We start from the raw sequence: 27,063 nt of genomic DNA, 5'->3' as shown, positions 1-27,063 counted from the left end.
AAAGAGAACATCGATTGGCCACCTCCTGCATGCCCCCCACTAGGGATTGGGCCCACAACCTGGGCATGTGCTGTGACCGGGAATCAAACTGGTGACCTCCTGGGGCATGGGTTGATGCTGAACCAGTGAGCCAGGTTGGCCAGACTGTTTTTGTCTCTTAAATTATGTACTTGGGCCCTGGCCAGTTTGGCTCAGCTGTTAGAGCGTCGGCCTGTGGTCTGGAGAGACCTGGGTTCGGTTCCCACTAAGGGCATGTGCCTCGGTTGCAGTTTGTCCCAGGCTCTCGTTGGGTTATGCAGGTGGCAGCCACTCGATGTGTCCCTTTCACATCGATGATTCTCTCTCTCTTCCTCCATTTCTCTTCCACTCTATCTGAACAAAAAAATGGAAAAATGTCCTCGGGTGAGGATACAAAAAAATGTTAAAAAAAAAAATTATGTACTTGGCACATATATCTCATCTTTCACATTTTCAGGCCTGTAAAAATTGGCCAAATATAGCCCCAGGAGAGAAATTCTTACTTTATTTTGTTTATTCACATCTAGGTCATTTCTTTTCAAGTTGATAGTGAAGAAAATAATTTGGATTCACAAACCAGTGCAGCAAATGATGGAATCATATTAAAAATGGAAAACTCACCTAAGACAAATACTGCAACAGTGAGAGGAAAGAATTCCTTTGCACCTAAAGATTTTACATTTCAGCCACTGGATGGTCTGAAGACCTATCAAGTTACACCTATGACTCCCAGAAGTGCCAGTGCTTTCTTGACACCCAGTTACATCTGGACCCCTTTTAAAACAGAAGTGTAAGAATGTAATATTAATCATGGATTCCTTGCTACGATGGATAACAAATGCCTTTCTTGGATTTGTCCTGTGCATTTGAAAGTTATTGTTTAGTTAGTAAATGATGTTAATTATAAACTATGAAAATTTGGTCTTTTAAAAAATTCTTCAGAAGGCTACAATAATGTGTTTGACAGTTTTGATATTTCCTGTGTGTTGTTATTATCATTTTTATGGTACAGTTTGTGGGGATTTTTTTGCTTTTAATAAGTGACTCTATTATAATACTTAGAAATAAATTTCTAGAAAGAAGAAATTGTTAAAATATTGTAGTTTGGACATGGTTTAGGTTTTGTTTTTTTGCTGAGTATTACTTTAGAAAAACTATAAAGACAAAAATTATTAACTTGCAAAGTGGGGTGGGATGGGAGGAAATCAGTTGGAATCTCTTAAAAGAAAGGACAAGTTTTTTTGCAAAGACTGGCTGGCAGCAAATATACAAGAAACTGCTCAGCAGCATCCAAGACTACTAAGTGCTTATGTTCTATTGAGAGATCTTCAGAATTTTTGGATCTAATTACAGTTAGTCAAGGTGGACATTCCCACTATGGTGTTTAAAATTTTCCCTTATAGAATAGACACATTATTTATTTTTTTGTTAAAAAAATAGTTTTTTCTTTATTGATTTTAGGGAGAGAGGAAGGGAGAGGGAGAGAGAGATAGAAACATTAATGAGAGAGAACATTGATTGACTGCCTCCTGCATGACCCACATTGGGGATTGGGCCCACAACCTAGCATGTGCCCTGGCCGGGAATTGAACCAGCGACCTCTTGGTGCATGGGTTGCAGCTCAACCACTGAGCCACACCAACTGGGTGAATAGACACATTTTTAAAAAAATAGAAACTAATTTCCATTTTATCCCAAGTTTTTAAAAAGTAACATAATTTTGAAATCCTTTAATCAGATATATGGGGTTCATTTTCATGAAGTATATTTTTGCTTTTGTTTTTAGTGATAAGACTCAACAGGCAGCAAAAGAAAATTTGCCACAAAAATGTAAAATTGACTCTGCCAACACAGTACATCAGGATTCAAATAAATTACAATATCCCCTGGATTCTCTAACAGTTTGGAATAAAGGTACAGTATTTCAATTAAATTTTTACTTGCTTCTCTGGGTGTGATTTACTACTGATTGGGTTTAGAGCCCTCATCACCATATAGTTCAGGGATGTGATCTTGGTCAGAAGAGGTCAGAAAACATGGGAAAGGTCTGAAGAGAGGAATGGTTGGTGTGAGGAATACAGACTGAGAAGAGGGGGCATACATTTAAATTTGAAGAGATGGAAATATTGAGAGACACTTTAGAGGTATGTTGAATGAAATCATGAAGCCGAAATAAAATTTTGAAATTCAACATTGAAAAACATTGAAATTTATCCCATGAGGGATGTCATTTTAGGAGTTGCTGCTTTGAAATTTATATGTAATATTTTCTTTAATCTATAGAAAATGTCTTAAGTCAAAATGAAACTGCTACTAAAACTTCAAGTGGCCTTCCAATAAAAGAAGTCCCATCACTTGAAATAAATGAAGATCAGATATCTCAGCCACAGCACGATGTGCCGTATTTCAGGTTTGTCCATTTGTTCCCAGTGTAAGAATTTTGTATTGATGTCTAGACACTTAAAACCAAAATTAATTTTCACCTTAATATAATAGATGAATTTGGGGGATACTGACTTTGGGTGATTTCAAAAGGTAGAAAAAGGTACATGTGAGAAGTCTCTTTCCCAACTCTGTTTCCCAACCCCATAATTCAAATCTTCCGTAGAGGCAAGTATTACTCATTTCTTCTGAATATTTACAGAAATATATAATGCATAGGTAGACAAACATAAACATATTTTTTTCAAATTGTAAGAGAAAGTTTAGTTAGAAAGTTACAGAAGTGAGCCAGCTGGGCTGTGCAGGTTCAGGAAACAAGTTATAGAAGCAAAAGAAGGGCCCTGGAGCTTAGAGAGAAAGGCAAAGGTAAAGCACCTGGGGGAAGAGCGGGACAGAAAGGCTTAGGTGAACACACCGTTTTTTCTTTTTTTGTATGAACAATAGCATACTGTTCTGTTTTCATTTAACTTTTATGTAGGAGACCTTCTGTTTTAGTACTTGAAGGGCTCTCTCATGTTGTTTTGTGTGTGTTTTTGTAATGGCCACACAGAATCCAATTGTATGGATGTACCACTATTTAATGGGGTGTCCCTGTTGTTGGTTACATTTGGCTTACTCTATTACTATTACAATCAAGACTTCAAAGAACAACATTGTATGCTTTTCAATTCTTTCATATGCAAATATATAAAATCTTTATTGACATTCCCTCCAGCAAGGTATGGAAGTTTCTATTTTCTCACCATTCCTACCCCCCCAAAGAAACCAAGTTAATGTTTACTTTATGAAAGATGGATAGCGAGGGTTGGTAGGAGGCTATTTGGCCCACTAAATCGAGATCAGATTATGTTTCTCCAACTGTGCAGAGTGAAAATGAACAGAATTTGTGTCACCTAAATGCCTTGGGAACAAATCAGTGCTGCAATTGGAGAAAGACCCCAACACTCCACATTGCACAGGAAGTGGTTACATACTATTATTCTTAAGTGAATGTAGCAAGAAAATTCTAATACCTTTTCTAATGCAATATTAATTTTTTTTGAGCTTTACCAATCAAATAGATAAGAAATAATATCTTTTTTTAAATTTATTTTTTTATTCATTTATCCTCACCCAAGGATATTTTTCTGTTTATCTTCAGATAGAGTGGAAGAGAGAGGGGGAGAGAAAGGGAGAGAGAGAAACAGCAACGTGAGAGGGACACATAGACTGGTTACCTCCTGCACGACTCCAACCGGGGACGAACCACAACCAAAGTATGTGCCCTTGACCGGAATCAAACCCATAACTCTTTGGTCACAGGCAGACACTCTACCACTGAGCCAAACCAGCCAGGGCAAGAAATAATATCTTGCTGAAATTTAACATTCACTTGTTGTATGATGAATGAGTATCTTTTTATATGTTTGAGAGCCATTTCAATTGTTTTTAGAACATAAGGTTTTAGAATTGTAAGGGATTTTAGAGATTACCTAGTTCGTTATGTTTTATTTATTTATTTATTTATTTTGATATTTTGTTCAGATAGAGTGGAGAGAGAGAGAGAGAGAGAAACATCGATGTGATAGGGACACAAGGAGCGATTGCCACCCTCACGACCCAACCAGGGCCGGGGACAAACTGCAACCGAGGTACGTGCCCTTAGCGGGAACCGAATTCCGGTCTCTCTGGACCGCAGGCCGATGCTCCAACCGCTGAGCCAAACCGGCCAGGGCTCGTTATGTTGTTTAACTGAGACGATAAGCAATTCCTCCAGACATTGCCAACTAAATAGTGTCAGATCTAAGCCATTCCCCTTTCTCATTAAATTGTTTATTTTCATGCCACTAGATATAAACAGCTTAATTTTTCTTCTAAGAAAAAACAGACTGTCCTCACTTTCTCCTGCTAGGATGCTTTTTATAAAGAAACATTAAATTTACCTTAGGCCAGGGTTTCTCAGCCTTGGCACTTGATATTTTAGACTGGATAATTCTTGTGGGGGAGGGTGGTCTCTACATTGTAAGGTGTTTTGTAGCATCCCTGGCCAGTAGCACTCTGCTAGTTCTCAACAAAAATGCCTCCAGACTTTGTCAAATGTTGGTGGTAAGGGAGGGTAGGAGTGAAGGTACAAAATTGACTCCTGTTGAGAACCATTGCCTTTGAATGGCAAGGCCTGATAATGAGAGAGACTCTGTAAGGCCCTATCACTGAAATTCCAGACTTAACAGTTTTTATCTTCAACTTACTCTTGGTAGTTGGATTGGTCTTAATTCCATAGATGGTAACAGAGAACTAAGAACTAAAGGATGTCTGATTCTTTCTGTTCAACCTCTGAAAAATAAGAATAGGAAAAAATAGAAGAGTAGCTTGAAAAGTGGGTTCTTGGCATCAAGCATTTACATAAGTTTTAGGTGTAGAATGATGGACATTATAGGATATTCACTTGTATTTTGGGGGTTTTACTATATCACAGTTCATAAAATAATCAAGCATCAACTCTAGGAAATTAATATTGTGTAAGTGTCATAATGCTAATACTTAGATAATAATGTGAGAAACATTTGTAAAACTGAAATGTATGTCATAATTTTAGAAATATTCTCCAGTCAGAAACTGAGAAGTTAACTTCTCACTGCCTCGAGTGGGACAGGAAGCTTGAATTGGACATTCCAGATGATGGTAAGGGAACACTTGTGCATTATTTTGATGTTTTAGCTTTGTTTATCTTTTTTTTTTTTTTTTTATCCTCACCCGAGGACATTTTTTTCCATCTTTTTGTACAGACAGAGTGGGAGGGAGAGTCTAGAGGAAGAGAGAGAGAGAGGGAAACATCGATGTGAAAGGGACACATCGAGTGGCTGCCACCCGCACGACCAACCAGGGCCGGGGACAAACTGCAACCAAGGTACATGCCCTTAGCAGGAACCGAACCCGGGTCTCTCCAGACCGCAGGCGGACGCTCTAACCGCTGAGCCAAACCGGCCAGGGCTAGCTTTGTTTATCTTAATATGGTTACATTGACCTGAAACTTAAAAGTCTAGTGTTATCCAACTTTATACTTTGTTATTCAAAATAGCAAGAATTTTTTCATATCTCAGTGTATGTTCACCAGTGTCTCTGTGCTAAAATGATACATGACTTAAAAGATATAAATAATTAGAATATTCACTATCATTCCTGAGACCCAGACATTTGCCTAGTTTATTATCAGATTTTCTTCATATTACTCTATGAGTGACATCCATATTTGGTATTATTTAATTATACAAAAATATTTTCTGAATGAAAATTACCTAAATCAATATGGAACAGATTTTCTGAAAAGTTAAAATTTATCTTACTTATTTGGGAAAGCTGTTTAGAAAAAAATCATTTGTATGCTGCCAGTGTGAAGCCTTGATGTGCAGTGAGTTTTTTTGAGGTTGAATTCTTATAAAATGCAGGGAAAGGTATAATGCCATTTGCTATGTAACAATATGTAGGAAAATGAATATTGCTAATTTTTAGCAGTAATTAAAGCAGATAATGCTCAGTATTTGTATGACATTGTGTAGTGGACATTTTTGTTTTTGCTTTAAGGTGAGAATTTGATTCTGCAAGCCCTAGGATATTTGGGGTCTTATTAATCAGCTGGTTGGCTCTGCAGTAAAGGTCCTGTTTTGTCCTTTCACTTTTAAAAACCTCATATTTCCTTTAGCTAAAGATCTTATTCGCACAGCAGTTGGTCAAACAAGACTCCTTATAAAAGAAAGGTTCAAACAGTTTGAAGGACTAGTGGATGATTGTGACTATAAACGAGGTGAAAAGGAGACTACCTGTACAGATCTGGATGGATTTTGGGATATGATTAGTTTTCAGGTATGTGGTCAAGTATTTTGAATATATTAACTTTTGAGTCTGGTCTTTTTTTTTTTTTCTTTAAATGAAGTAACAGTAGTAAAATTGAGGTAATAGTAGCTGCTTAGGTACCTATAATAGTAAGTGAGATATTACATAGCACCTTTAGGAACTGTAAAGTCCCCTCCTCCCCCATATTGTCAGGATAATTTCTATAGGAGTTGGAAATTGAGATTATAGTCAACTGTTGAATAGGCTATAATGATGATACATGTGAGAAAATGAGTAAATCTAGTCTTTAGTAGTTCAGGTTATCTAACTGTTATTGAGTCCCTACTGTGTGTCAGACATTGTACTAAGAGTTGTTAATAAGGCACATTAGTGAGTCAGACACAACACGTAATTCCAATCTAGTGTAAAAAATGCTGTGATAGACGGAATTACTAGGAAGATCAGTCAAGGTGTGGAGGAGATGGCACTTTCTAGCTTTTTGAGCTTATTCCAGAGATAAGCATATAAAATACTCTTTCAATAACTAGTAGCTAACAATCATTAGTCATCACAATGTAAGCATTACTTTATGACCAGTTTTAATATATTTACCAGTTTTCATAATAGTTAGTTCACTAGCATCTTTTAATGCTGACCATTTAATTTTGTTTTTTAATATCATTATGGATTTAAAGGTATTTGATGTGTCTGCATTGTTTACACTTATCTTTTATTTTTACTTTTTAAAAAACATTTTTTTGTTAATCCATACTCGAAGATATTTTTTCATTGATTTTTAGATAGAGTGGAAGGAGGGAGGAAGAGAGAGAGAGAGAAGCATCAATGTGAGAGAGACACATTAATTGGTTGCCTCCCATACAACCCCAACCTGGGGTTGAACCTGCAACCCAGGCACATGCTCCTGACTGGGAATTGAACCCTTGACCCTTCGGTCCTCGGGCCGACACACAATGGAGCCAAACTGGCCAGGGCTTAGCTTTAATTATTTATTTGTTATTTTTTTTATCCTCACCCAAGGACACTTTTGCATTTATCTTCAGATAGAGCGGGAGGGAGAGAGGGAGCAAGAGAGAGAGAGAAACATCGATGTGAGAGAGACACTGGCTGCCACCCACACAACCCCAACCAGGGCTGGGGACAAACTGCAAACGAGGAACGTGCCCTTAGCGGGAGCCAAACCCAAGACTCTCTGGTCTGTGGGCCAGTGCTCTAACCGCTGTGCCAAACCAGCCAGGGCTTAACTTCATTTTTATTGTTGACACTGTTACACTCCTTTGCTTGCCCCCACCCAGTTACTTACACTTATCTTTATATTTAAAAAAAAAATTTTTTTTGCCGTGGCCGGTTTGTCTCGGAAGTTAGAGCATTAGCCCTCGGACTAATGAGTCGTGGGTTCAGTTCCGGTTAAGGGCACATACCTCAGTTGTGATTCGTCCCCGGCACTGGTGGGAGGCAACCAGTCCATGTGTTTCTCTCACATCAATCTTTCTGTCTCTCTTACTCCCACTCTATCTGAACAAAAATAGAAAAATGTTCTCAGGTTAGGATTAAAAAAATTTTTTTTTCTTTATTGATTTTTTTTTAGAGAGAGGGAGAGGGAGATAGAAACATCGATGATAGAGAACATCTATTGGCCACCTCTTGCATGCCCCCCCACTGGGGATCAGGCCCACAACCTGGGCATGTGCCCTGACCAGGAATCGAACCAGTGACCTCTTGGTGCATGGGTTGACGCTCAGCCACTGAATCACACCAGCCAGGCTACACTTATTATCTTTATTAATGCTCCTTTTCCAGCTTTGGCCAGTGGGAACCTCTTCAAGTTGGCTCCTGGGGAGGGGGGGCTTTATTTCATTATTTTTTAAAGCTGTATTGAGGCATAATCTACATATTATAAAATTTTTTGAGAGAGCGAGTCTGTGAATACCTATGTGTATAGATGCATAAGGGGACTCCCAAGTATGTTTACCAAACTCAACAGTGGCTACCACTTTGGGGGAGACTGGAAAAACGAGAAGAATGGGGATCATACATTCCCATCCTGCTAGGACATTCGAATCTTTTTTAATGGTCTGTGTCATGACAATGAGAAGGCGAAATTGGGAGAAAATATTTGCAAAAGACACATTTGATAAAGAGCTGATCTTCAAAATATGCAAAGACCTCTTAAAACTAAACAGTAAGAAAACAAACAACCTGATTTTAAAACATGCAAAACACCTGAACAGGCACTTGACCAAAGAAGGTATATACAGCAGGTCGGCATATGAAAAGTAAGATGCTCGACATCATATGTCATTAGGGAATTGCCAGTTATAACAATAATTAGATACCACTACATACCTATTAGACCGGCAAAATCTACGCGACTGAAAGCAACAAATGCTGATGAGGATGGAGAACAATAGGAACACTCCTTTGCTGCTGGTGGGAATGCAAAATGGTACAACCTCTTTGGAAGACTGTCAGTTTCTTACAAAATTAAGCATACTCTTACAATGGGATTTAGCAATTACACTTTTTGGTATTTACCCAAAAGAGGTGAAAACAAATATCCACACAAAAATGTGTGCACAGATGTTTATAGTAGCTTTATTTTTTTTAAATATTTTTTAATTGATTTTTTAGAGAGGGAGGAAGGGAGAGAGAAACATCGATGTGAGAGAAAGATGTCGATTGGCTGCCTCCTGCTCATCCCCCACTGGGGATCGAGCCTGCAACCCAGGCATGTGCCTTGACTGGGAATCCAACCGGGACCTCTCAGTCCATGGGAAGAGGCTCAATCCACTGAGCCACATCAGCCAGGCAGCAGCTTGATTCTTAATTGTCCAAACTGGTAAGGAATCAATAATAGATCCTTGAGTAGGAGGATAGGTAAACTGTTTAAAAAGAGACAAATTGCCCTGGCTGGTTTGCTTCAGGGGTTAGAGCCTCAGCCTGAGGACCAGTGGAAGAATCCTCAGGTGAGGATTAAAAAAGAGAGAGAGAGAGACAGAGATTATGTTCCCCTTGTATAATTTAGAATATCTTTTTACCAATTTAGTGATCAAAATTAATTATTCATATATGACTTCCTTTATGTAGATTATGGCAGTTTATAAGACCAAAAATAACAATGAACAATTTTAACATATTAAATTGTGAATGATGTAGTCAAATTTTATATGTCATCAGTCCAAGTCACTTTCAATTTTTTTGAAGTCTCAATGTATTAGTTTGTTATATTAATATGGTTAGTATTAAACTGATAAACTTGTGCTTTATTTATTAACAGATAGAAGATGTAAACCAAAAGTTCAACAATCTGACCAAACTTGAGGAATCTGGGTGGCAAAATAATAATAATACAAGCAAAAAGGTCTTCCGGGTAAGTTTATGATTTTCTAATATAGACTCCTCTACTTTAATGAGGTTTTATTATTAAGCTTTAAAAACATTTAGCTTCAGATTTTTCATCACTTTACAAAATAAATTTCATATATTACTTACAATGTCCTGATTGTCTTTGAAGAAAGAATAAGGAAATGATCAACACAGAATTCAGAATGGTTATTTCTGGAGGGAGAAAGGGAGGAGCTGTGGTTGAATTGGGGCACCCTGAGAGCTTCTAAGATGCTAAATAATGGATATGTACATATCTGTTTGACTCTTTAAACTAGACTTGTATATTTTTTGTACTACTACTATTACTAGTAGTAGATAATTTACATATACTTAGCCTGTTCCAAATATTGTTCCAAGTACCTTACATGTATTAACTCATTTAATCTTCACAACAACCCTATGAGGTGGGTGCTATTATCCCCATTTCACAGCTGAGAAATCTGAGGCCCAGAAAGATGAAATCACTTGTCCAGGATGGAGCAGGGTTTCAGGCCACACTTTCTCATTCCAGAATCCCAGTAGGCTATGCCATCTGTCTGTTTTATATACTCTTTCGTGTGATATATTTCAAAATGAAAAGGATTTTTATTTTTTTATTTTTGGTGTGTGCCCCTAGCGGGAACTGAACCCGGGACTCTCTGGTTCGCAGGCCAACACTCCAACCGCTGAGCCAAACCGGCCAGGGCTGAAAAGGATTTTGTAAAGAGGAACGATGGCTCTTTAGAACATCTGCCTTCTTCCATATACTTTATCCTGTAAAATGTTCTATTATTCTTCCCTGTGAAATTGTCTCTGTTAACATAATAGATTTTGTTCTTAATCTATTTGCAGTAATTTTTTCTTTTCTAATAATGTTTTAACTCAAAGTTTTTGGTTCAAACGGATACTTCTCAAACCACTCTGGAGCATTGTCAGTTTTTCTTTTAGATTTAAAAAAAAATGCCTGTGGTTATAAAAGCAGGTTTCTAGATTGTTTCTTTTTTTTTTTTCCCTAGGTTGTTTCTTTATTATGCTATGTAATCCAAATAAAAACTCTGTTTTGAATCTGTTAAAAGAACCTTATTACATATGCATGTATACATGAACAGTGGACATGGACAACAAACTGGGAGGGGAGAGGGAGGAAGGGGGAGGGGGAATCAGTGGGGGGAAAAGGAGAAACATCTGTAACAAAAATTAATTAATTAAAATAATTTGAATTAAAAAAAAACCTTACTACAAAATTATTGTAGTAATGAAGTCTCATGAAAAGTACCCTGAGGACAGTGATGAAATTGATTAAATGATTTCAAATCTACTAAACAGTGAAGGGTGCTTGAACATTTTGAAGCTACTGTGGGTATTTCTTATTGAGTACAGAGTCATGGAAACCTTAATAGCATCTGTGATATAGATATGGCTGTGTGAGTACAGCATTATTTCAGAGCCTTGTAATTTTGCCCCTTATCACCAGATGTCCCTCTCCTCCCACTTTACTTTATAGGCCACTGTTAAGATTATCAAATAAAATAAAACTAATCTTTTATGTGTACTTTGATACCATTCCCTTCTATTTCTTATTCATTGACCTCTTATTCCATCAGTTAGCCTTGTTTTCTCTCTTTCCCTCTTTTCCCATTAGTTTTTAGACATGTTTTGGATCTTATATTTGTTTCCATTAAAAAAAACTAACCCTGGCCAGTTTTGTTCAGTTTGTTTGTTAGAGCATCTGCCCTCACACTGAAGGTTTGCAGGTTTGATTCCCAGTCAAGGGCATGTACCTGGGTCACAGGTTCGATGCCCGGCCCCAGTTGGAGTACATTTTGGAGGCAACCAATTGATATGTCTCTCTTACATCAATGTTTTTCTCTCTCTCTCCCCCTCTCCTTTCCTCCTTCCCTCCTTCCCTTTCTTCCACTCTTTCTAAAAATCAGTGGAAAAAATATCCTCAGGTGAGGATGAACAACAAAAACCTAAACCTGTGATGTCCACATCTCCCTCTACTTATCTGTACCCCCATTCCTATTGTTCTTCCCAATCACAGACAAGCTTCCTGAAAAAGTTGTCTACTATTTTGGGTTCTCACTTATTTCCCCAACTCACTGCAATGCAACTTGACCTCTCTCTGTGCCTGGAGAACAGATATCATCAAGGTTATATTGATCCAATAGTTGCTGAAGTTACTAGACACTTAATTATAAAATAATCCCTCTGCAGTATTAAATACAGCATACTTGCTCTTCTTAAAATTATATTCTACTGATTTTCTTTTTTTTTTTCTTTATTGATTTTAGAGAGAGAGGAACATCTATGAGAGAGAACATGGATTGACCACCTCCTACATGTCCCCCACTGGGGATCAGGCCCACAACCTGGGCATGTGCCCTAACTGGGAATCAAACCGGCGACCTCTTGGTGCATGAGTCAACGCTCAACCACTGAGCCACACCAGCCGGGCTATTCTACTGATTTTCTTCCCACCTCTGTGCCCATTCTTCAGTCATGTTTGCAAGTTTCTTCTGCTTTTTCATTTATCCCTTCAAAGTTTGTCATATTCAGAATTCCTACCTCAACTCTCTTCTCTCTTTCCATATTCTTCCTGTGCAATTCTACCTACCCTTTGATGATTCCCAAAATCAGACCACACTTACTGCTAAATTCTATATATCCTGACTCAGTATACCTTAAAACCAGTGTGTCTCAAACTGAAATCATCACACACACACTGGTTTCCCTGTCTCCAAGAACGCTATTACCATCCCACAAGCTGTCCGAGATAGAAACCTGGGTATGTTGTTTGGTCTTTCCTTTCTCTATTTCACTTTCTCTATTTCACATCTCCACTCCACATCCATCTAATACACTAAGTCCTCTCAATCAGGCCTCTTAAGTATCTCTTCACTTTTTTCCATGTCTTCAATTTAACTACCATCATCTTTTCCCAGTATCATTGCAGTAGTCTCCTTTCTCACTGGCTTGTAACCCTCCAGTCTGTTCTCCAGGCTACAACCAGAGCGACCTTTCTAAAATATAAAATGCAGTAATCTTTTTTTTTTTTCCTCACCCAAGGACATTTTTCCATTTTTTGTTCAGATAGAGTGGGAGGGAGGGAGAGGAAGAGAGAGAGAGAGAAACATCTCGACGTGAAAGGGACACATCGAGTGGCTGCCACCCGCACGACCAACCAGGGGACAAACTGCAACCGAGGTACATGCCCTTAGCGGGAACCGAACCCGGGTCTCTCTGGACCGCAGGCTGACGCTCCAACCGCTGAGCCAAACTGGCCAAGGCTAAAATGCAGTAATCTTAATCTCGTGATTAAAAATCATTGATAATCTCTATGCGTTTGTCTTCTGTTTAAATGTGGCTCCATAAAATGGTTACATGTAAGGGATTTTATAATCTAGCTATTGCTGATCTCTTGGCAACTCCTCTATGCTTTCTTTTGCTTCTAGTTTTGCAAAAATACTATCTTCTCTATCTAGCCCTTTCCTCACTTCAATTTAGCCTGGTTAACTGTGATTTTGGCTTAGGTGCTGCTTCCTATAAGCCTTTCTTGGTGCCTCTGAAGATTGATTTGGTGTTATCCTTATGTTCTCCTACAGCCCTCTGAATTTGTCTCTAACATGACATTTGTCCTCAGTGTCCTTGTTGAGCTCTTCCACCTTGAAGTTATGAACTCCTTGAGAGCAAGAACTTTGTTCTTTACCTTGTGACCCCCAGTATTTTTAGCACGCACGAGGAACTCTATAAGTATATGATGAATTTACAAAATATTTTATGTATGATTTATTTTTCTTATAAGGTGATAATGAGTAGCTTTAATAAATGCCATCTTTTTTTCTTTTTTTTGCAGAAAAAAGTTGTCTCGGGTATAGCAAATAAACCAAAACAGGACGATGGTGGAAGAATTGCAGCTAGAAATCGCCTAGCTGCCATAAAAAATGCAATGAGAGAGAGAATTAAGCAGGAAGAACATGCTGAGGCAGCGTCCTCTGTAGTGCCAAAGGAAATTGATAAAATTGTGTTTGATGCTGGGTTTTTCAGAGTTGAAAGTCCTGTTAAATCATTCTCAGGTTAGTTTTTCTGCTGAGATCACTTAAGAGAAATATTTGGGTTGGATGGGAGGTTGTATAGGAAGTGAAAACTAGTTTCCACATGAAGGAATATAAGCTCTCTGTGATTTCTGGAAAACAGACTACATTTTCACTCACAAACACATGCAAATCACATTTGGATGGGCATGATTAGATTACTTTAAGTGTGACATCTTCAGAAATTGCTTTTATGTTTATTTTTAATTCTTTTTCTTTATTGATTTTTTTAGAAGAAGGGAGAGAGAGAGAAACATCTATGAGAGGGAACATTGATTGGCCGCCTCCTGCATGCCCCCCATTGGTTATTTGGCCCTCATCCTGGACGTGTGCCCTGACCAGGACTCGAACCAGCAATTTCTTGGTGCAGGGGTCAACGCTCAACCACTGAGCCACACCAGCTGGGCTGAAATTGCTTTTATGTTTGCTAAGTTATTTCACATCTGTTATTACCATTTAACCCCGCAATCCTGTGAGGTGGGTTACAGGATCCCAAGAGGTAAAGAACAGGATGGGAGCATGAGAAGATTTTTTAGAAGTTGGATTAGAATTTAAGATGCAAAGGAAATGTAGTCATCAAACTATCACACCTCTAGCTGTGCTTTAAAATGAAACTTATGGAGGATGGTTTCGGTTATATTTTTATTTATATTAGAACTTGGATCTTTTGGAGACACCGTAAATACACTAATTTCCTAATTTTAAAATATTCTAGTGAAACCAGTTTTGAGTACTTCAGGAAACAGTTCTTAAAATTTTCTAACTCTCTGTATTTCTTTATAGCAATTTTTCATAGACTGTATGAGATTGAATTTATTTATAAGACACAGGATGAGAGGTCTTAGTTGACGTAATCTATTCTTATATCTTGGTAGATAATTCTATCTGTGCTTTAAGATCTGGATATTTATTTTCAAGGAGAAAGGGACCAAAGCCTCTTTGAGTACTAATCAGCTGAAGAGTGATTCTCTCCCTCTTATTTAACTGTGTCCACTAGGAAGTTTTCTGAAAATAAAGCTTAGCTGCTCTCTAATATTTACGTGAAAATGTAAATGTATCACCATGGTTGAGGTGTCACACCTGGTGCAATGTGGGTTTGTTTCTTTTAGTCTGAACAGCTGCATGAATTGTCTCATTGCTGATAACATGGCTGCTTGTTACCTACTTCTCAAGTATCCCAGTGGTTTCCACGGCTGTGAGCTCATCACTGTTCTTTCACGTTCCCCACTCTGCACCTATAACTGTGGAGATAAAGGCTTTTGGCAACAACTGATAGTTTTCAGACTGAGTTTTAGTTATAGAGCACTTGGTTTATAAGGCTTGTTATAAAACAGAAGTCCCCCACGAAGCCCCTCTCATCCCATTTGTCACTCCCTAGAGGCAACTACTTTAGTTAAAATTTTTTAGTTACTGTTAACATACAATATTATGTTCGTTTCCGGTGTACAATGTAGTGATCAGTAATTCTTCACAGTCTTGGAGTCTTGTTTACGACCCTCTCTAAATGTGGTTTTTTTCTTGAATTACTCCTTTGATTTACTTGCTTTTCTTCTCTCTGATCCTTCTTTCAGACGTACATATTTTTCTCTTGGTAAATAGACGGTTTGTTCAATCATTCTTTCCTGTACTTGTCTTTTTCTCCTCCTTTCTGGATTTTCTCAACTTCGTGTTAGCTGTCATGTTTTTAATTCCCAATAGCTCTGAGTCATTCTCCGAATGTTTCATTTTATTACAGCCTGTACTTATTTCATAACTGCACTGCCTTATCTTTCTGAGGGCATTAATGATAGCGTTTATGTTTCCTTCCCCTGTGTCGTCAGTATTTGTTCCAAGATACTTTCCTCCGGTTGGTTTTGGTTTCTCCCTCTCATGTCAGAGGCTTCCTCAGGCCTGCTCGTGGTTGCCTGGTTCCGAGCTGGGCAGAGCGAATGGGTGGGGTCTTTACCGTGGGTAGTTTAGCTGCACCCTTGCGCTGGGAAGCCTCCATATCACTGTTTCTGTCTTTTCTCACAGGCTAATTCCCCAGAGAACAACATTCAGTCTGTTGCCTGGGGGGTATACTTCTGGCTGCCAGTCTTGCAGGAGCCATGTGGGGTGTGGAGGCAAGGGAGGACCTGAGTGTTTCAGCAGTCTATTTGTAAATACTCAATCCCTTGTTTCCCACATAGTACTCATCTTTCAACCTTATCAGTTATCTCTAAACCGGAGACCCTCTGTTTCCTTTTGGGGGGAATAAACCTCTGGTTTTCTGATTCTGGTGGTGGGAGGGATGATGACAGTTGCCCAGCTATGCAGAACGAGGAGAGAAATCTGGGCTGTAATTGTTCTTTGAAGTGACTTTGAACCAGTCTTCTTGTTTTTAGCTCCATCTTCATCTCCACTTCCAGAGATACATGAGGCCACCAGTTCTTTTGAGGGGTTCTGTGGTAATAAATTGCGTTGATTCTCATCTTTCCTGACTGGTTGCTTAGGATTAATTTTCTTGAGTCTACTAAGTAAAATCCCACTCACATCTACACTGGAAGGGAACATGCTGAGGAGAAGACTCTGCTTTAGGACCACAGCTCCTAAAATGTTCTGGTTATTGTCTCTTTTTTAGTTTCCTTGGTGTTTGTAGCATTCTGCCTTTTAAGACGATCTCTCACTGCTCATAGTAGTGGGACATTGAGAGGAAGCACAGGATACTGTGTGTGTTCAATACTGTCTTTTACTGAAGGTCCTGGGCATCTGACTTTAACGAACATTATTTTACAGGAAAAAAGAGGGTAGTTGGTAGGGGAATAGGAAGAATTTGCACTGTCTTCCTAGTTATACTGAAAAGTATATGAAAGAATGTTTGATATTGAGGCCATTTCTCTCATCTTCTAGGACTTTCTATCTCGTCTGAACGTCGTTCTCAAAGACTTGGAACACCTAAGTCTGTCAGCACAGCTGTGTCCAACGGCAGGGCCGATCCGGGCCTTCCAAGGCAGGCTGCGCCACCAGGGGGCCCTGACCCTCAGAGTACCGACAGGGAGCGTGCGGAGGAGAAGACTTTGCTTTCCAATATTTCTGAGAACAGGTAGTTCTTCAGTATGTTATTAAGAGTTTAACAAATGCTAACACTAAATACTATTTCAGATTGTTAACCTGGTAAAATATGCAAGACATATATTTTTAATCTAATTTCACAATGACCCTATGGCATATAAGCAGTACTTCTGTCGTATAAATGAGAAAACTAAGGTTTACGATGTCAGATTGGCAACTGGTCATATTTAGATGGGCAAAGTTAATTCTGCAGAACTAAGAAGAGAAAACATTATAGTGTCCTTTGGTGCTAAACAAACTGCAACTTTGGTGCTTGACAGATCTGAGCTCAAAACCAGTTGTATGACATATTAGTTATGAAATTTTGGGTCAAGTTTCTATAACTTCAGTTTCTTCATCTACAGACAGCAGTGCTGATGCCTCCCCAAAGGGTCACTGAGAGGTAGACACTTTGTACCCACCTTAACAGAAAGTACCTTAGGTTACTGTCTTGACAGGGCAGGGTGTAAGAGAAGGGGGAGCTAATGTGTACTGAACAGTTATTATGGGCTAGACTGCTTCAGGGTTCTTAGCATGTCATTTCATTTAATCCTCACAACAACCTTGGGAGGTACTAGATCCCATTTTTTCAAATGAGAAAACGGGAAAAGTTAGTAACTTAACCTAAATTTAACTTACAATCAGTGAAATGGGATGCTGCTTGCATTCTTTCTACTGCCTCTGCACAAATGTCATCGAAATTTCCTGTGTAGTCCTTGTTCATGTAACATAAAGGTACTGGAAATCTGACGGGAAAAAACACTGTAAAATGCATAGGAAATAGCCCTGGCCGGTTTGGCTCAGCAGTTAGAGCATCAACCCGTGGACCAAAGACTCTCAGGTTCGATTCCAATCAAGGGCACATACCTGGGTTTCAGTTCATCCCCGGCCCTGATCCAGGGGGCAGCCAATTAATGTGTCTCTCTCACATTGATGCTTCTCTCTCTCTCCCTCTCTCTTTCTCTCTCCCCCTTCCACTCCCATTCTATCTGAAGAGAAATGAAAAAATATCATCGGGTGAGGATTTAAAAAGTAAATAAATAGGAAATAAACGTATAGTCTGGAGTCAAGAGGACTATTGACTTTATGATTATTAACCTGGAGATGGACAACACTGAAGACGCAGTCATCATCAGACAAGGCTGTCAAAAATCTAAGGAACCCCTATGAATTGAAATGGGGGAAACCAGTGAAAGTTACTATGCTTAAATAGGTCATGAAAAAGGTTTTAGAATTTTTAATTTTTGATATAAACCAAAGTATATTTATTTAGCCATTGTGGGGACTAAAATATTTCAGGTGTTGTAGAAATCTATAGGTTATAAAGTATCAATTTTGTTTTTTTAATCCTCGCCCGAGGATATTTTTCCACTTTTGTTCAGATAGAGTGGGAGGGGGAGAGAGGGAGAGAAACATCGATGTGGGAGAGACATCTCTCACACACACACACACACAACCCTGACCAGGGCAGGGATTAACCGCAACTGAGGCACGTGCCCTTGACTGGAATCGAACCCGCAACTCTCTGGTCCATGGGCCAATACTCCGACCACTGAGCCAAACTGGCCAGGGCTAAAGTGTCAATTTATTGTCATTTCTTAAATGCAAATTGGTTTACTTTATATCTTATAGTTTATTATCTTGTTCTAAGAAGGTTCATAATCGTATTTAAGTGCTATTATAGGTACTGTTTAAAAAAAATTTTTTTTTTTTTTACTTAATTCCCAAAAATAGTCCTGAAAGAGGGCATCTTACAAATAAGCAACTTCATGCAATGAAGGCAAAGTGAAGCTGAAAACTAGAAAAATTGAATATATTTAAAAAAAAAAGAATCCATGACTTGCAAGAGATTGAGACATATTTTTAATAAAGTACAAGTTAAGAACTTCAGAATTATATGCTGTATATGCGGTAGCTAACAAGTAAATGTAGCCAACTCCAGCTGTACAGTAATTGAACTGTTGCTTCACTCCTCTGCTCTTTACCCCTAGAAGTCAGCTTTCTCCTAACCTTTCTCTACTATGTAGCTCTGGATTTGGAGGAGGTTCAGAGAATTTCTGGTGAACTGACCGGCATAGAAACAGGCTCATGAGCTCTCTGGGGGAAAATGCATTTGGTTTGTAAGGCCATCCTAAAGTAGCTATAGTCCCAAACTAACCTATTTGGATCAGGTCTGACCTTGGACCAGGCTCCATCTTTGACCATAAGGGATAGTGGTGAACACAAAAGATAGCAATATGTTTGATTATCTGAGTACAGTGCTATTTTTTTTCCCCTTTTTTCAGGAACAGCATTATAGAAGACGCTCAGTGTGCTAGATTACAGGATTTAATTGAAGTAAACCATGTAAGTCCTGTCCTAGTATACTAGATAGCCCAATGTTATCTGCTTATATTATTAGATATAGTAACTTCATAAACAACTCCCAGAAATTCCATTGGAAATCTAAAATCAGTAATATTAAATGATAGTTCTTGTTTCAAAGGCCTTTAGCTTGTTTGAGGTCATACTACTATTTTGTATTCTCCAACTCACATCAAGATTATTTTTGTAAATTGTTTTATTAGAGCATAGCCACATTTATTTATGTATGTTTTATACCTGGTTGCTTTTGCAATAGAACAGAGTTGAGTAGTTGTGGCAGAGACTCTATGGCTCAAAAAGCCAAAAAAAGTACTGTCACTTCACGGAAAGTGTCTGCCAGTCTCTGAAGTGAGTACAGATACTTGGCTGAGAAACTTTCCTTCAGTCATACTATTGTTACAACATTGTCTGAACTAATTGTCTAAGAAGCAAGGTAGTAGGATTTACAATGTTCTTTAGCCTGTGTTCAGAATGTCATCCTTCTGTTTTTATCATTTTTAATAGCAACAATACTTTTTCTAATTGTTCCAGTGTTTGGTAATTAAATATAATAATCACGTTCACTTCCAGGATGTAAGTGAGAAAAACTTTGAGATGGATTGTTTACCCACTGAAAGAATGAGTTTGTCCCTACCTGCTGATGAAGTGGCATGTGATATTAATACTAATAAAAAGGAAGACATTTTAGATGTTGTGGAAGGAATGGAATTAAATTCTTCCATTACAACTCAGGATATTTTGATGAGTAGCCCTGAAAAAAATATACCATCACAAAATAACATCTCACAGGAAGAAGAGACTAAAATTTTCCAGTCAGGTGAGGTCTTTGTTAAATAAATGAAACTGCACTAATGTATGGATTGCTGTACATATGTCTGGGTACTAGCATCTAAGATGAAGGTGGAAAAATGGAACAGTCACAGTAAATATTTTATGAGAATTAGCTTGTGTTGTAGTACCTCATTCTCCACCCCAAACCTTATGAGGTAAACCTGTTAAAAATCAACAGCAGATACCAGTCCACATTGGAAATAAGTAGCATTTTACATTAGATCTAACTTTTGGGGATCCTTCATTGTTTGTAAAACTCAGAATTAGAAAAATTCCCTGGCGTTTTTTTAAAAAGTTACTTCAGCACACGTACATCCTCAAACCTTTCTTCAAAATGCCCTATTTTTCTTCCCACCTACTTTGTTGTGATTGTTCTACAGTAGGAAATGGCTCTTGTATTCCTGTTATAATATAATGTCTGACAGTTTCACTTACTATTTACATCTGCTGCTCTGTGGGGTGTTCTGGGTGAGGCCTAAGGCAAAATGAACATTACTTTGGCCAGACATTTAATGCATTCCAGCTCTGCTCTTCATCTAGCATCTTTTGGGCACCTTTACTATTACAAGCATGAGATTTATTTATAGAACAATCTTTATATACTAATAAAATTAAGGGTAAGAATTTTATTAAGAAATTCAAACACATTTAAAGATATAACATAAGATGACCTATATTTTTGTCTTACCATTTGATGACAATATGTAACTTTTCATATTTCTCAATGCTTTATTTCTAACAACCCTTGGCTGCCAGAATATTCTTTTAAAAGTTAAAAATAATTCTTTTTTGTTTTTCAGTATTATTTGATAATAAAAATCTTACTACTGAATGCCATCTTCTTGATTCAGTAAGTTTTTCAACTTAATTTGAAAAGTTTATATACTAGATTTGTTTTATAAAATGAATATTACTTTTTAATTTGTGTATAAAGTTTAAAATTTACATCTTGTCATTGTCTTCTTTACTGAGTAATCTATTTGTTCATTTTTATCAAAATGGGAACAAAATTTCATGCTTGTATACATTAAAATATAGTAATTTTTAGTGTTAAACTATGAAGGTTTGTTTCTCTGGGTGATTTATGTATCAACTTTGTTATGACAAATTGATTGAGTACTTGAATATCTAATACATGACTTGGATTATGTTAGGTATTTCCAAGTGATACAAGAGAAATATAACGCAAGGTTTCTGCCCATCTGCATCATGCAGTTGTGGAGATAATGTCTGTCCTACCTTCAGTCAGCACTGGTTATTTTCACTCTTTTTCTTTTAGATTACTGGGTTTATTTGGAAGCTCCTTTGGCTTTACTTTTGGTGATCTCTTATCTAGTTAAAACATTAGCCTTTCTGCGAAGCCTTCCTATAAAGCTCTCATCTCTCAATGTTAATTTATTATAAGCACAGGTGTACATAGACACAAAATGCATACAATGCACACATTTAATCTCTTATTAAGAGAATAATCTGAATATATTATATTCTTAAAATATTATAATTTGGGGAATCTGTTTCCCTTATTAACTGTAAATTCCTCTGTAGGCAGAGCTATCTGACTTACACTCACTGTGGCATGAATGAAAAAGTGCCCACTGGCCCTGGCCAGTTTTGCTCAGTGGTTAGAGAGGGTCAGCCCATGGACCGAAGGGTTCAATTCCCAGTCAAAGGCATGTACCTGGGTTGCAGGTTTGATCCCCAGCCTGGTTGGGATCGAGTGGGAGGCAACCGGTTGATGTGCTTCTCGCACATTGATGTTTCTCTCTCTCTCTTTCCCTCTCCCCTTCCTTCCACTCTATCTAAAAATCAATGGGAAAATATCCTCAGTTGAGGATTAACAAGAAAAAGAAAAAGTGTCTACTAAGTTTTTACAGCATTGGGGGACATTTGTAATAGTGTCAACAATAAAAAATTTAAATTAAAAAAGAAAACATAAAAGTAAAAAACTTTATGTCTGGCCAGTGTGGCTCAGTGGTTGAGCGTCTACCCATGCCCTAAGAGGTCACTGGTTCGATTCCCAGTCAGGGCACATGCCCAGGTTGTGGGCCTGATCCCCAGTGGGGGACATGCAGGAGGTGGACAATCGATGTTCTCTCTCGTCGATGTTTCAGTCTCTCTCTCCCTCTCACTTCCTCTCTCTCTCAAGTCAATTAAGGAAATAAAAAAGTAAAAAAATCTCATTGCAAAATGTAAATATATAGTAAAGGTAGATATATAGTAAAGGATATGTACATGTACATTATATATAAATGTAAATAGTAAAGCAAGCATGAAAGTTAAAAGACAAAAGTAGTAAAATTAACTAAAAATTACTGTAATTAGTTAAGGGAAGCACAAAAGAAAAAGATGTCAAATGTGTTATCAAAACAAAACCGATGATGGGGTGCTAGCAATAATTTGAAGCTTTGGAAAGTGTTCACATTTAAGTTGCTATCAACTTAAAAGAGACTATTATATACGTACAATTTATATGTGAACCTCATGGTAACCGCAAACACAAAACATACAGTAAGCACACACAAGAACATGAGAAATGAATCTAAACAACACTAAAGAAAGCCATCAAACCACAAGGAAGAGAGAGAAAAAAGAACAGAGGGGAACCACAAAGGCAGCCAGAAAGCAATTAACAAAATGGCAATAAGTACCTACCTATCAATAACAACTTTAAATGTAAACGGACTAAATTTGCCAAACAAAAGACACAGAGTGGTTGAATGGATTTAAAAACAAAACAAGATCCATCTGTATGCCACCTACAAGAGACTTCAGAAATAAGAACGCACAGAGCCTGGATGTGAAGGGATAGTAAAAGATATCCCATGCACATGGAAATGAAAAGAAAGCTGGTGTGGCTATCTTCAAATCAGAAAAATATTCACTTTAAAACAAAGACTGTATGTAGCCTTGGCCAGTATAGCTCATTTGGTTGGAGTGTTGACCTGGTCACCGAAAGTTCACTGGTTTGATTCCTGGTCAGGGCACATACCCAGTTTGTGGTTTGGATCCCCAGTCGGAGTGCATACTGGAGGCAACTGATCGATGTTTCTCTCTCTTTCCCTCTCCCCTCCGCTCTCTCTAAAATCAATTTAAAAAAATACATTCTTGGATGAGGATTTAAAAAGGGGCAGAGGGGCTCTACATAATCATAAAGGTATCAATCTAGTCAGAAGATATAATATTTATAAATATATATGCAAATTAACAGACTTAAAAGGAGAAAATGAAAGCAATACAATAACTCTAGGGGACAGTAACACTCACAGCAGTGGATAGAAAATCAATTAGGAAACATCTGACTACTCTTGAAAGCAACCAAGGTGACCTCTGAAAATGGTTCCCTGTTCACTTGAGGAAAATCCCACAAAATCATGCAAATCAAGAGGTTGAAATTTTTGTGTTTACTTTAAGAACACTTGTGAAACTGCCCAGGCCCTCAAGGGTATACACATCTGCAAAGCCATCAAGAATCTGAAAGATGTCGCCCTGGCCAGTTTGGCTCAGCGGTTAAAGCGTCGGCCTGTGGTCCGGAGAGACGCGGGTTCGGTTCCTGCTAAGGGCACGTACTTCGGTTGCAATTTGTCCCCAGCCCTGGTTGGTCGTGCGGGTGGCAGCCACTCGATGTGTCCCTTCACGTCGATGTTTCTCTCTCTCTCTCCTTTCCTCTCTCTCCCTCTCACTCTATCTGTACAAAAAAATGGAAAAATATCCTCGGGTGTGGATAAAAAAAGAATCTGAAAGATGTCACTTCACAAAAGCAATGTGTGCCATTTTGTTGTTACAATGGTGGGGTTGGTAGGTGAGCCCAGGACAGACAAGCTGAACACAGGGTTGGTGGCCCAAAAAGAAAGTTTAATTTTTGCTGCACATCCTTAAAAATGCAGAGGGTAATGCTGAACTTAGGGCTTTAATATAGATTCGCTGGTCATTGAACACATCCAGGTGAACAAAGCTCCCAAGATGCTGGGCAGAACTTACAGAGTTCATGGGCAGATTAACCCATGCATGAGCTCTCCCTGCCATGTTGAAATGATCCTTACTGAAAAAGAGAAGATTGTCCCTAAAACAGGAGTGGAGGTTGCACAGAAGAAAAAGATATCCCAGTAGAAACTGAAGAAACAAAACTTATGGCTTGAGAGTAAATTGAGATTAAAATAAATGCTAATAAAAGTAAAAGGAGGAGGGAAAAATAGTAAAGAAACAACTGATTTAAATGATACGTTAGACTAGATGGACTTAATAGATATATGCAAAATATTCTACCCAAAATTGGCAGAATACACATTATTCTCAAAATGCACATGGAACATTCTCCAGGATATACCACATTGGTCCTCAAATCTTAATAAATTCAAGAAGACTGAAATCACATCAAGCATCTTTTCCAACTACAGTGGTGTGAAAAGAAATCAATTACAAGAAGAAAACTGGAAAAAAACTGTAAAGACTAAATAATATGCTACTGAAAAGCCAATGGGTCATTGAAGAAATCAAGAATACTTAAGAGATACATGAAAACAGAAATATGACATACCAAAGTCTATAGGATGCAGCAAAAGTGGTTCTAAGAGGGACATTCAAAACAATATAGGCCTACTTCAAGACATAAAAAAATCTCAAAATGGGTCAGGAGATGGCCTGGGTTTGCTAATCTTTGATCTCAGAATATGAAAAAAAATCAAGGTTGCTGGTTTGATTTCCAGTCAGGGCACATGCCCAGGTTGCAGGCTTGATGCCCAGTGGGCAGCTGATCAGTGTTTTGCTCTCACATTGATGTTTTTCTCTCCCGCTCCCTTAGTCTCTCTCAAAATAAAAAAAACATATTTAAAAAAAAATTCAGGCCCTGGCCAGTTTGGCTCAGCGGTTAAAGCATCGGCCTGCGGTCCCGAGAGACCCGGGTTCGGTTCCCGCTAAGGGCACGTACTTCGGTTGCAGTTTGTCCCCGGCCCTGGTTGGTCGTGCGGGTGGCAGCCACTCGATGTGTCCCTTCACGTTGATGTTTCTCTCTCTCTCTCCCTTCCTCTCTCTCCCTCCCACTCTATCTGTACAAAAAATGGAAAAATATCCTCAGGTGAGGATAAAAAAAAAAAAAAAAAATTCAGTAAGGCAAGCGTAGTATCAAGCAACAACTATTATTAAACTCATGAAGCCTAGCAAATACCTGGCGTCCTTAAGTCATTAATTCCTTAAGAACTTCGGTATATCTTGGCTTTCATTATCTTTCAAAGATGCCTTTGCGTTCAGGCATCTGGGCTGCCATGTATCTCCAGAGCAGAATGAAGTTTGTTACTGTGACCCACACTCTGTTCTTCCTTGGTCTTCTTACCCTCCTTTAACCATAGGCGGAGACCTAGAGTGTCAGAGACTTCAGCAAAAGGCCAGTTTATATACATCTGATTTAATCCTGCTTCCAGATCTGAACTCTGAATGATTGGCTCTTATAATATATGATATTATAACTAAATCTGGAAATTAATCATAATTTGTTTTTGATATATTAGTAATATTAAAATTGCTACACAAGATCTTATACATTATCTTCTTGCTGAATCTTAGTACCTTGTAATTTAGTCTCCTTGTGAATTCTATTTCCATAAAAATTACCAATTATATATATTTTTAAATTTTATGGGTTCCAAGTGTCCATCAGTAGACGAATGGATAAAAAAGCTGTGGTACATATACACAATGGAGTACTGTGCAGCTCTAAGAAAGAAAGATCTCTTATCCTTTGAGATGACATGGAGGGACCTGGAAAGTATTATCCCAAGCGAAACAAGCCAAGCAGAGAAAGACAAATATCACATGATCTGAGGAATGGGGTAGTCCCAGAGACTGGAAGTGGGGTACAGACTGACAATCCCCAGAAGAGAGGTGGTGGGGAGGGATGAACCACAGAACTTATATGCATGTATGCATGAACAATGGACATGGACAACAAAGCTGGGGACAGGATGGGGAGGGAGAAGGAGGGGGGAATCAGTGGGGGAAAAAGGGAAACATCTGTAACAAAAATGAATTAATTAAATAATAAATAAATGAATAAATAAATAAATACATTTTATGGGCTCATCTGTCTATTTTAGACCAAAATATTACTTATACTATAGCATCATTTGAACCTGAAGTAGGGTTTAGGGGGAGAACAAAGAAAAAGGATCCCAGCAGCGTCACATTCTAGTTAAAGGTCTATTAAGTGCTGTTAATGATGAGAGTAGGTTTGTGTACTCTGCATATGTGACTTAAGATGTGGCCTCAATTTTATTCCATGTGCGTGTGCTGCTGAAGTGCATTTGCCTATTACTAAATCACCTTTTTTGGCATTTATTTTTATTTATTTATTTTTTAAAATAATTTTTCTTTATTGATTTTAGAGAGAGGGAGAGAGAGATAGAAACATCGATGATAGAGAACATCAATTGGCCGCCTCCTGCATGCCCCCTACTGCGGATCAGGCCCACAACCTGAGCATGTGCCCTGACCAGGAATCAAACTGGAGACTTCTTGGTACATGGGTCGATGCTCAACCACTGAGCCACACTGGTCAGGCTTGGCATATATTTTTAATATACCTTTTAAATAAAAAACTATTTGAAATAGTTTCTGCTAGAAAGTTGCACAATCATTGTTATTAATAATTTTATTGTTATATGGGGAAATGTTATTTACATTATTAATTTACTATTAATTTGCAATGTTGAAGTCAGTTGGTGAAACGCTTGATGGTTCCTTAAGTGACTTCTCTGTTTCTTCTCTAGACAGGCCTGAACTGCAGTAATCCGTTCACTCCTGTGGCAAGGAGACATCAAGATTATGCCAAACATGTTTCTTTTGGTGGTAACCTGATTGCCTTTTCACCTCTAAGGCCCCTCGGTGCAGAACAACCAGAAGAATTTTGAATTTAAAAACATTTCAAACATGTTCCTTCATATTATCAATGCTGTGGTATGTTCATAGAATATTGAAAGGGTTGAAGACTGTGTATTTTTGTTTATTTCTATTCAACCCATTTATATGGTGTCGTGTAATATTTTAATATTCAGTGTTCATC

At 38.1% G+C, this 27,063-nt stretch overlaps 1 protein-coding gene across 10 annotated transcripts in view; it reads left to right on the top strand.

Annotated features, from left to right (window-relative positions):
• The window catches only part of DLGAP5 (DLG associated protein 5), a 44,518-nt gene extending 17,455 nt beyond the window's left edge, over positions 1–27,063 (top strand). For 5 of the 10 annotated variants that reach the window (XM_036281291.1, XM_036281282.1, XM_036281299.1 and 2 more), the window contains 12 exons: positions 546–808; positions 1,805–1,932; positions 2,302–2,428; positions 5,036–5,121; positions 6,140–6,300; positions 9,566–9,658; positions 13,511–13,730; positions 16,617–16,809; positions 19,103–19,163; positions 19,752–19,998; positions 20,813–20,862; positions 26,771–26,969. In XM_036281291.1, the coding sequence (XP_036137184.1) occupies positions 546–808; positions 1,805–1,932; positions 2,302–2,428; positions 5,036–5,121; positions 6,140–6,300; positions 9,566–9,658; positions 13,511–13,730; positions 16,617–16,809; positions 19,103–19,163; positions 19,752–19,998; positions 20,813–20,862; positions 26,771–26,911 (1,770 nt within the window). In that variant the 3' untranslated portion in view covers positions 26,912–26,969. Of the gene's footprint in view, positions 1–545; positions 809–1,804; positions 1,933–2,301; positions 2,429–5,035; positions 5,122–6,139; positions 6,301–9,565; positions 9,659–13,510; positions 13,731–16,616; positions 16,810–19,102; positions 19,164–19,751; positions 19,999–20,812; positions 20,863–26,770 lie in introns of all 10 variants that reach the window. The other 5 variants (XM_036281343.1, XM_036281308.1, XM_036281326.1 and 2 more) reach the window with 5 other exon arrangements.

This window comes from Molossus molossus, unplaced genomic scaffold (genome assembly GCF_014108415.1).
Source record: "Molossus molossus isolate mMolMol1 unplaced genomic scaffold, mMolMol1.p scaffold_m16_p_1, whole genome shotgun sequence".
NCBI lineage: Eukaryota > Metazoa > Chordata > Mammalia > Chiroptera > Molossidae > Molossus > Molossus molossus.
Note: the sequence above shows the minus strand (reverse complement) of the source record. Positions and strands in the feature narration are given on the sequence as shown.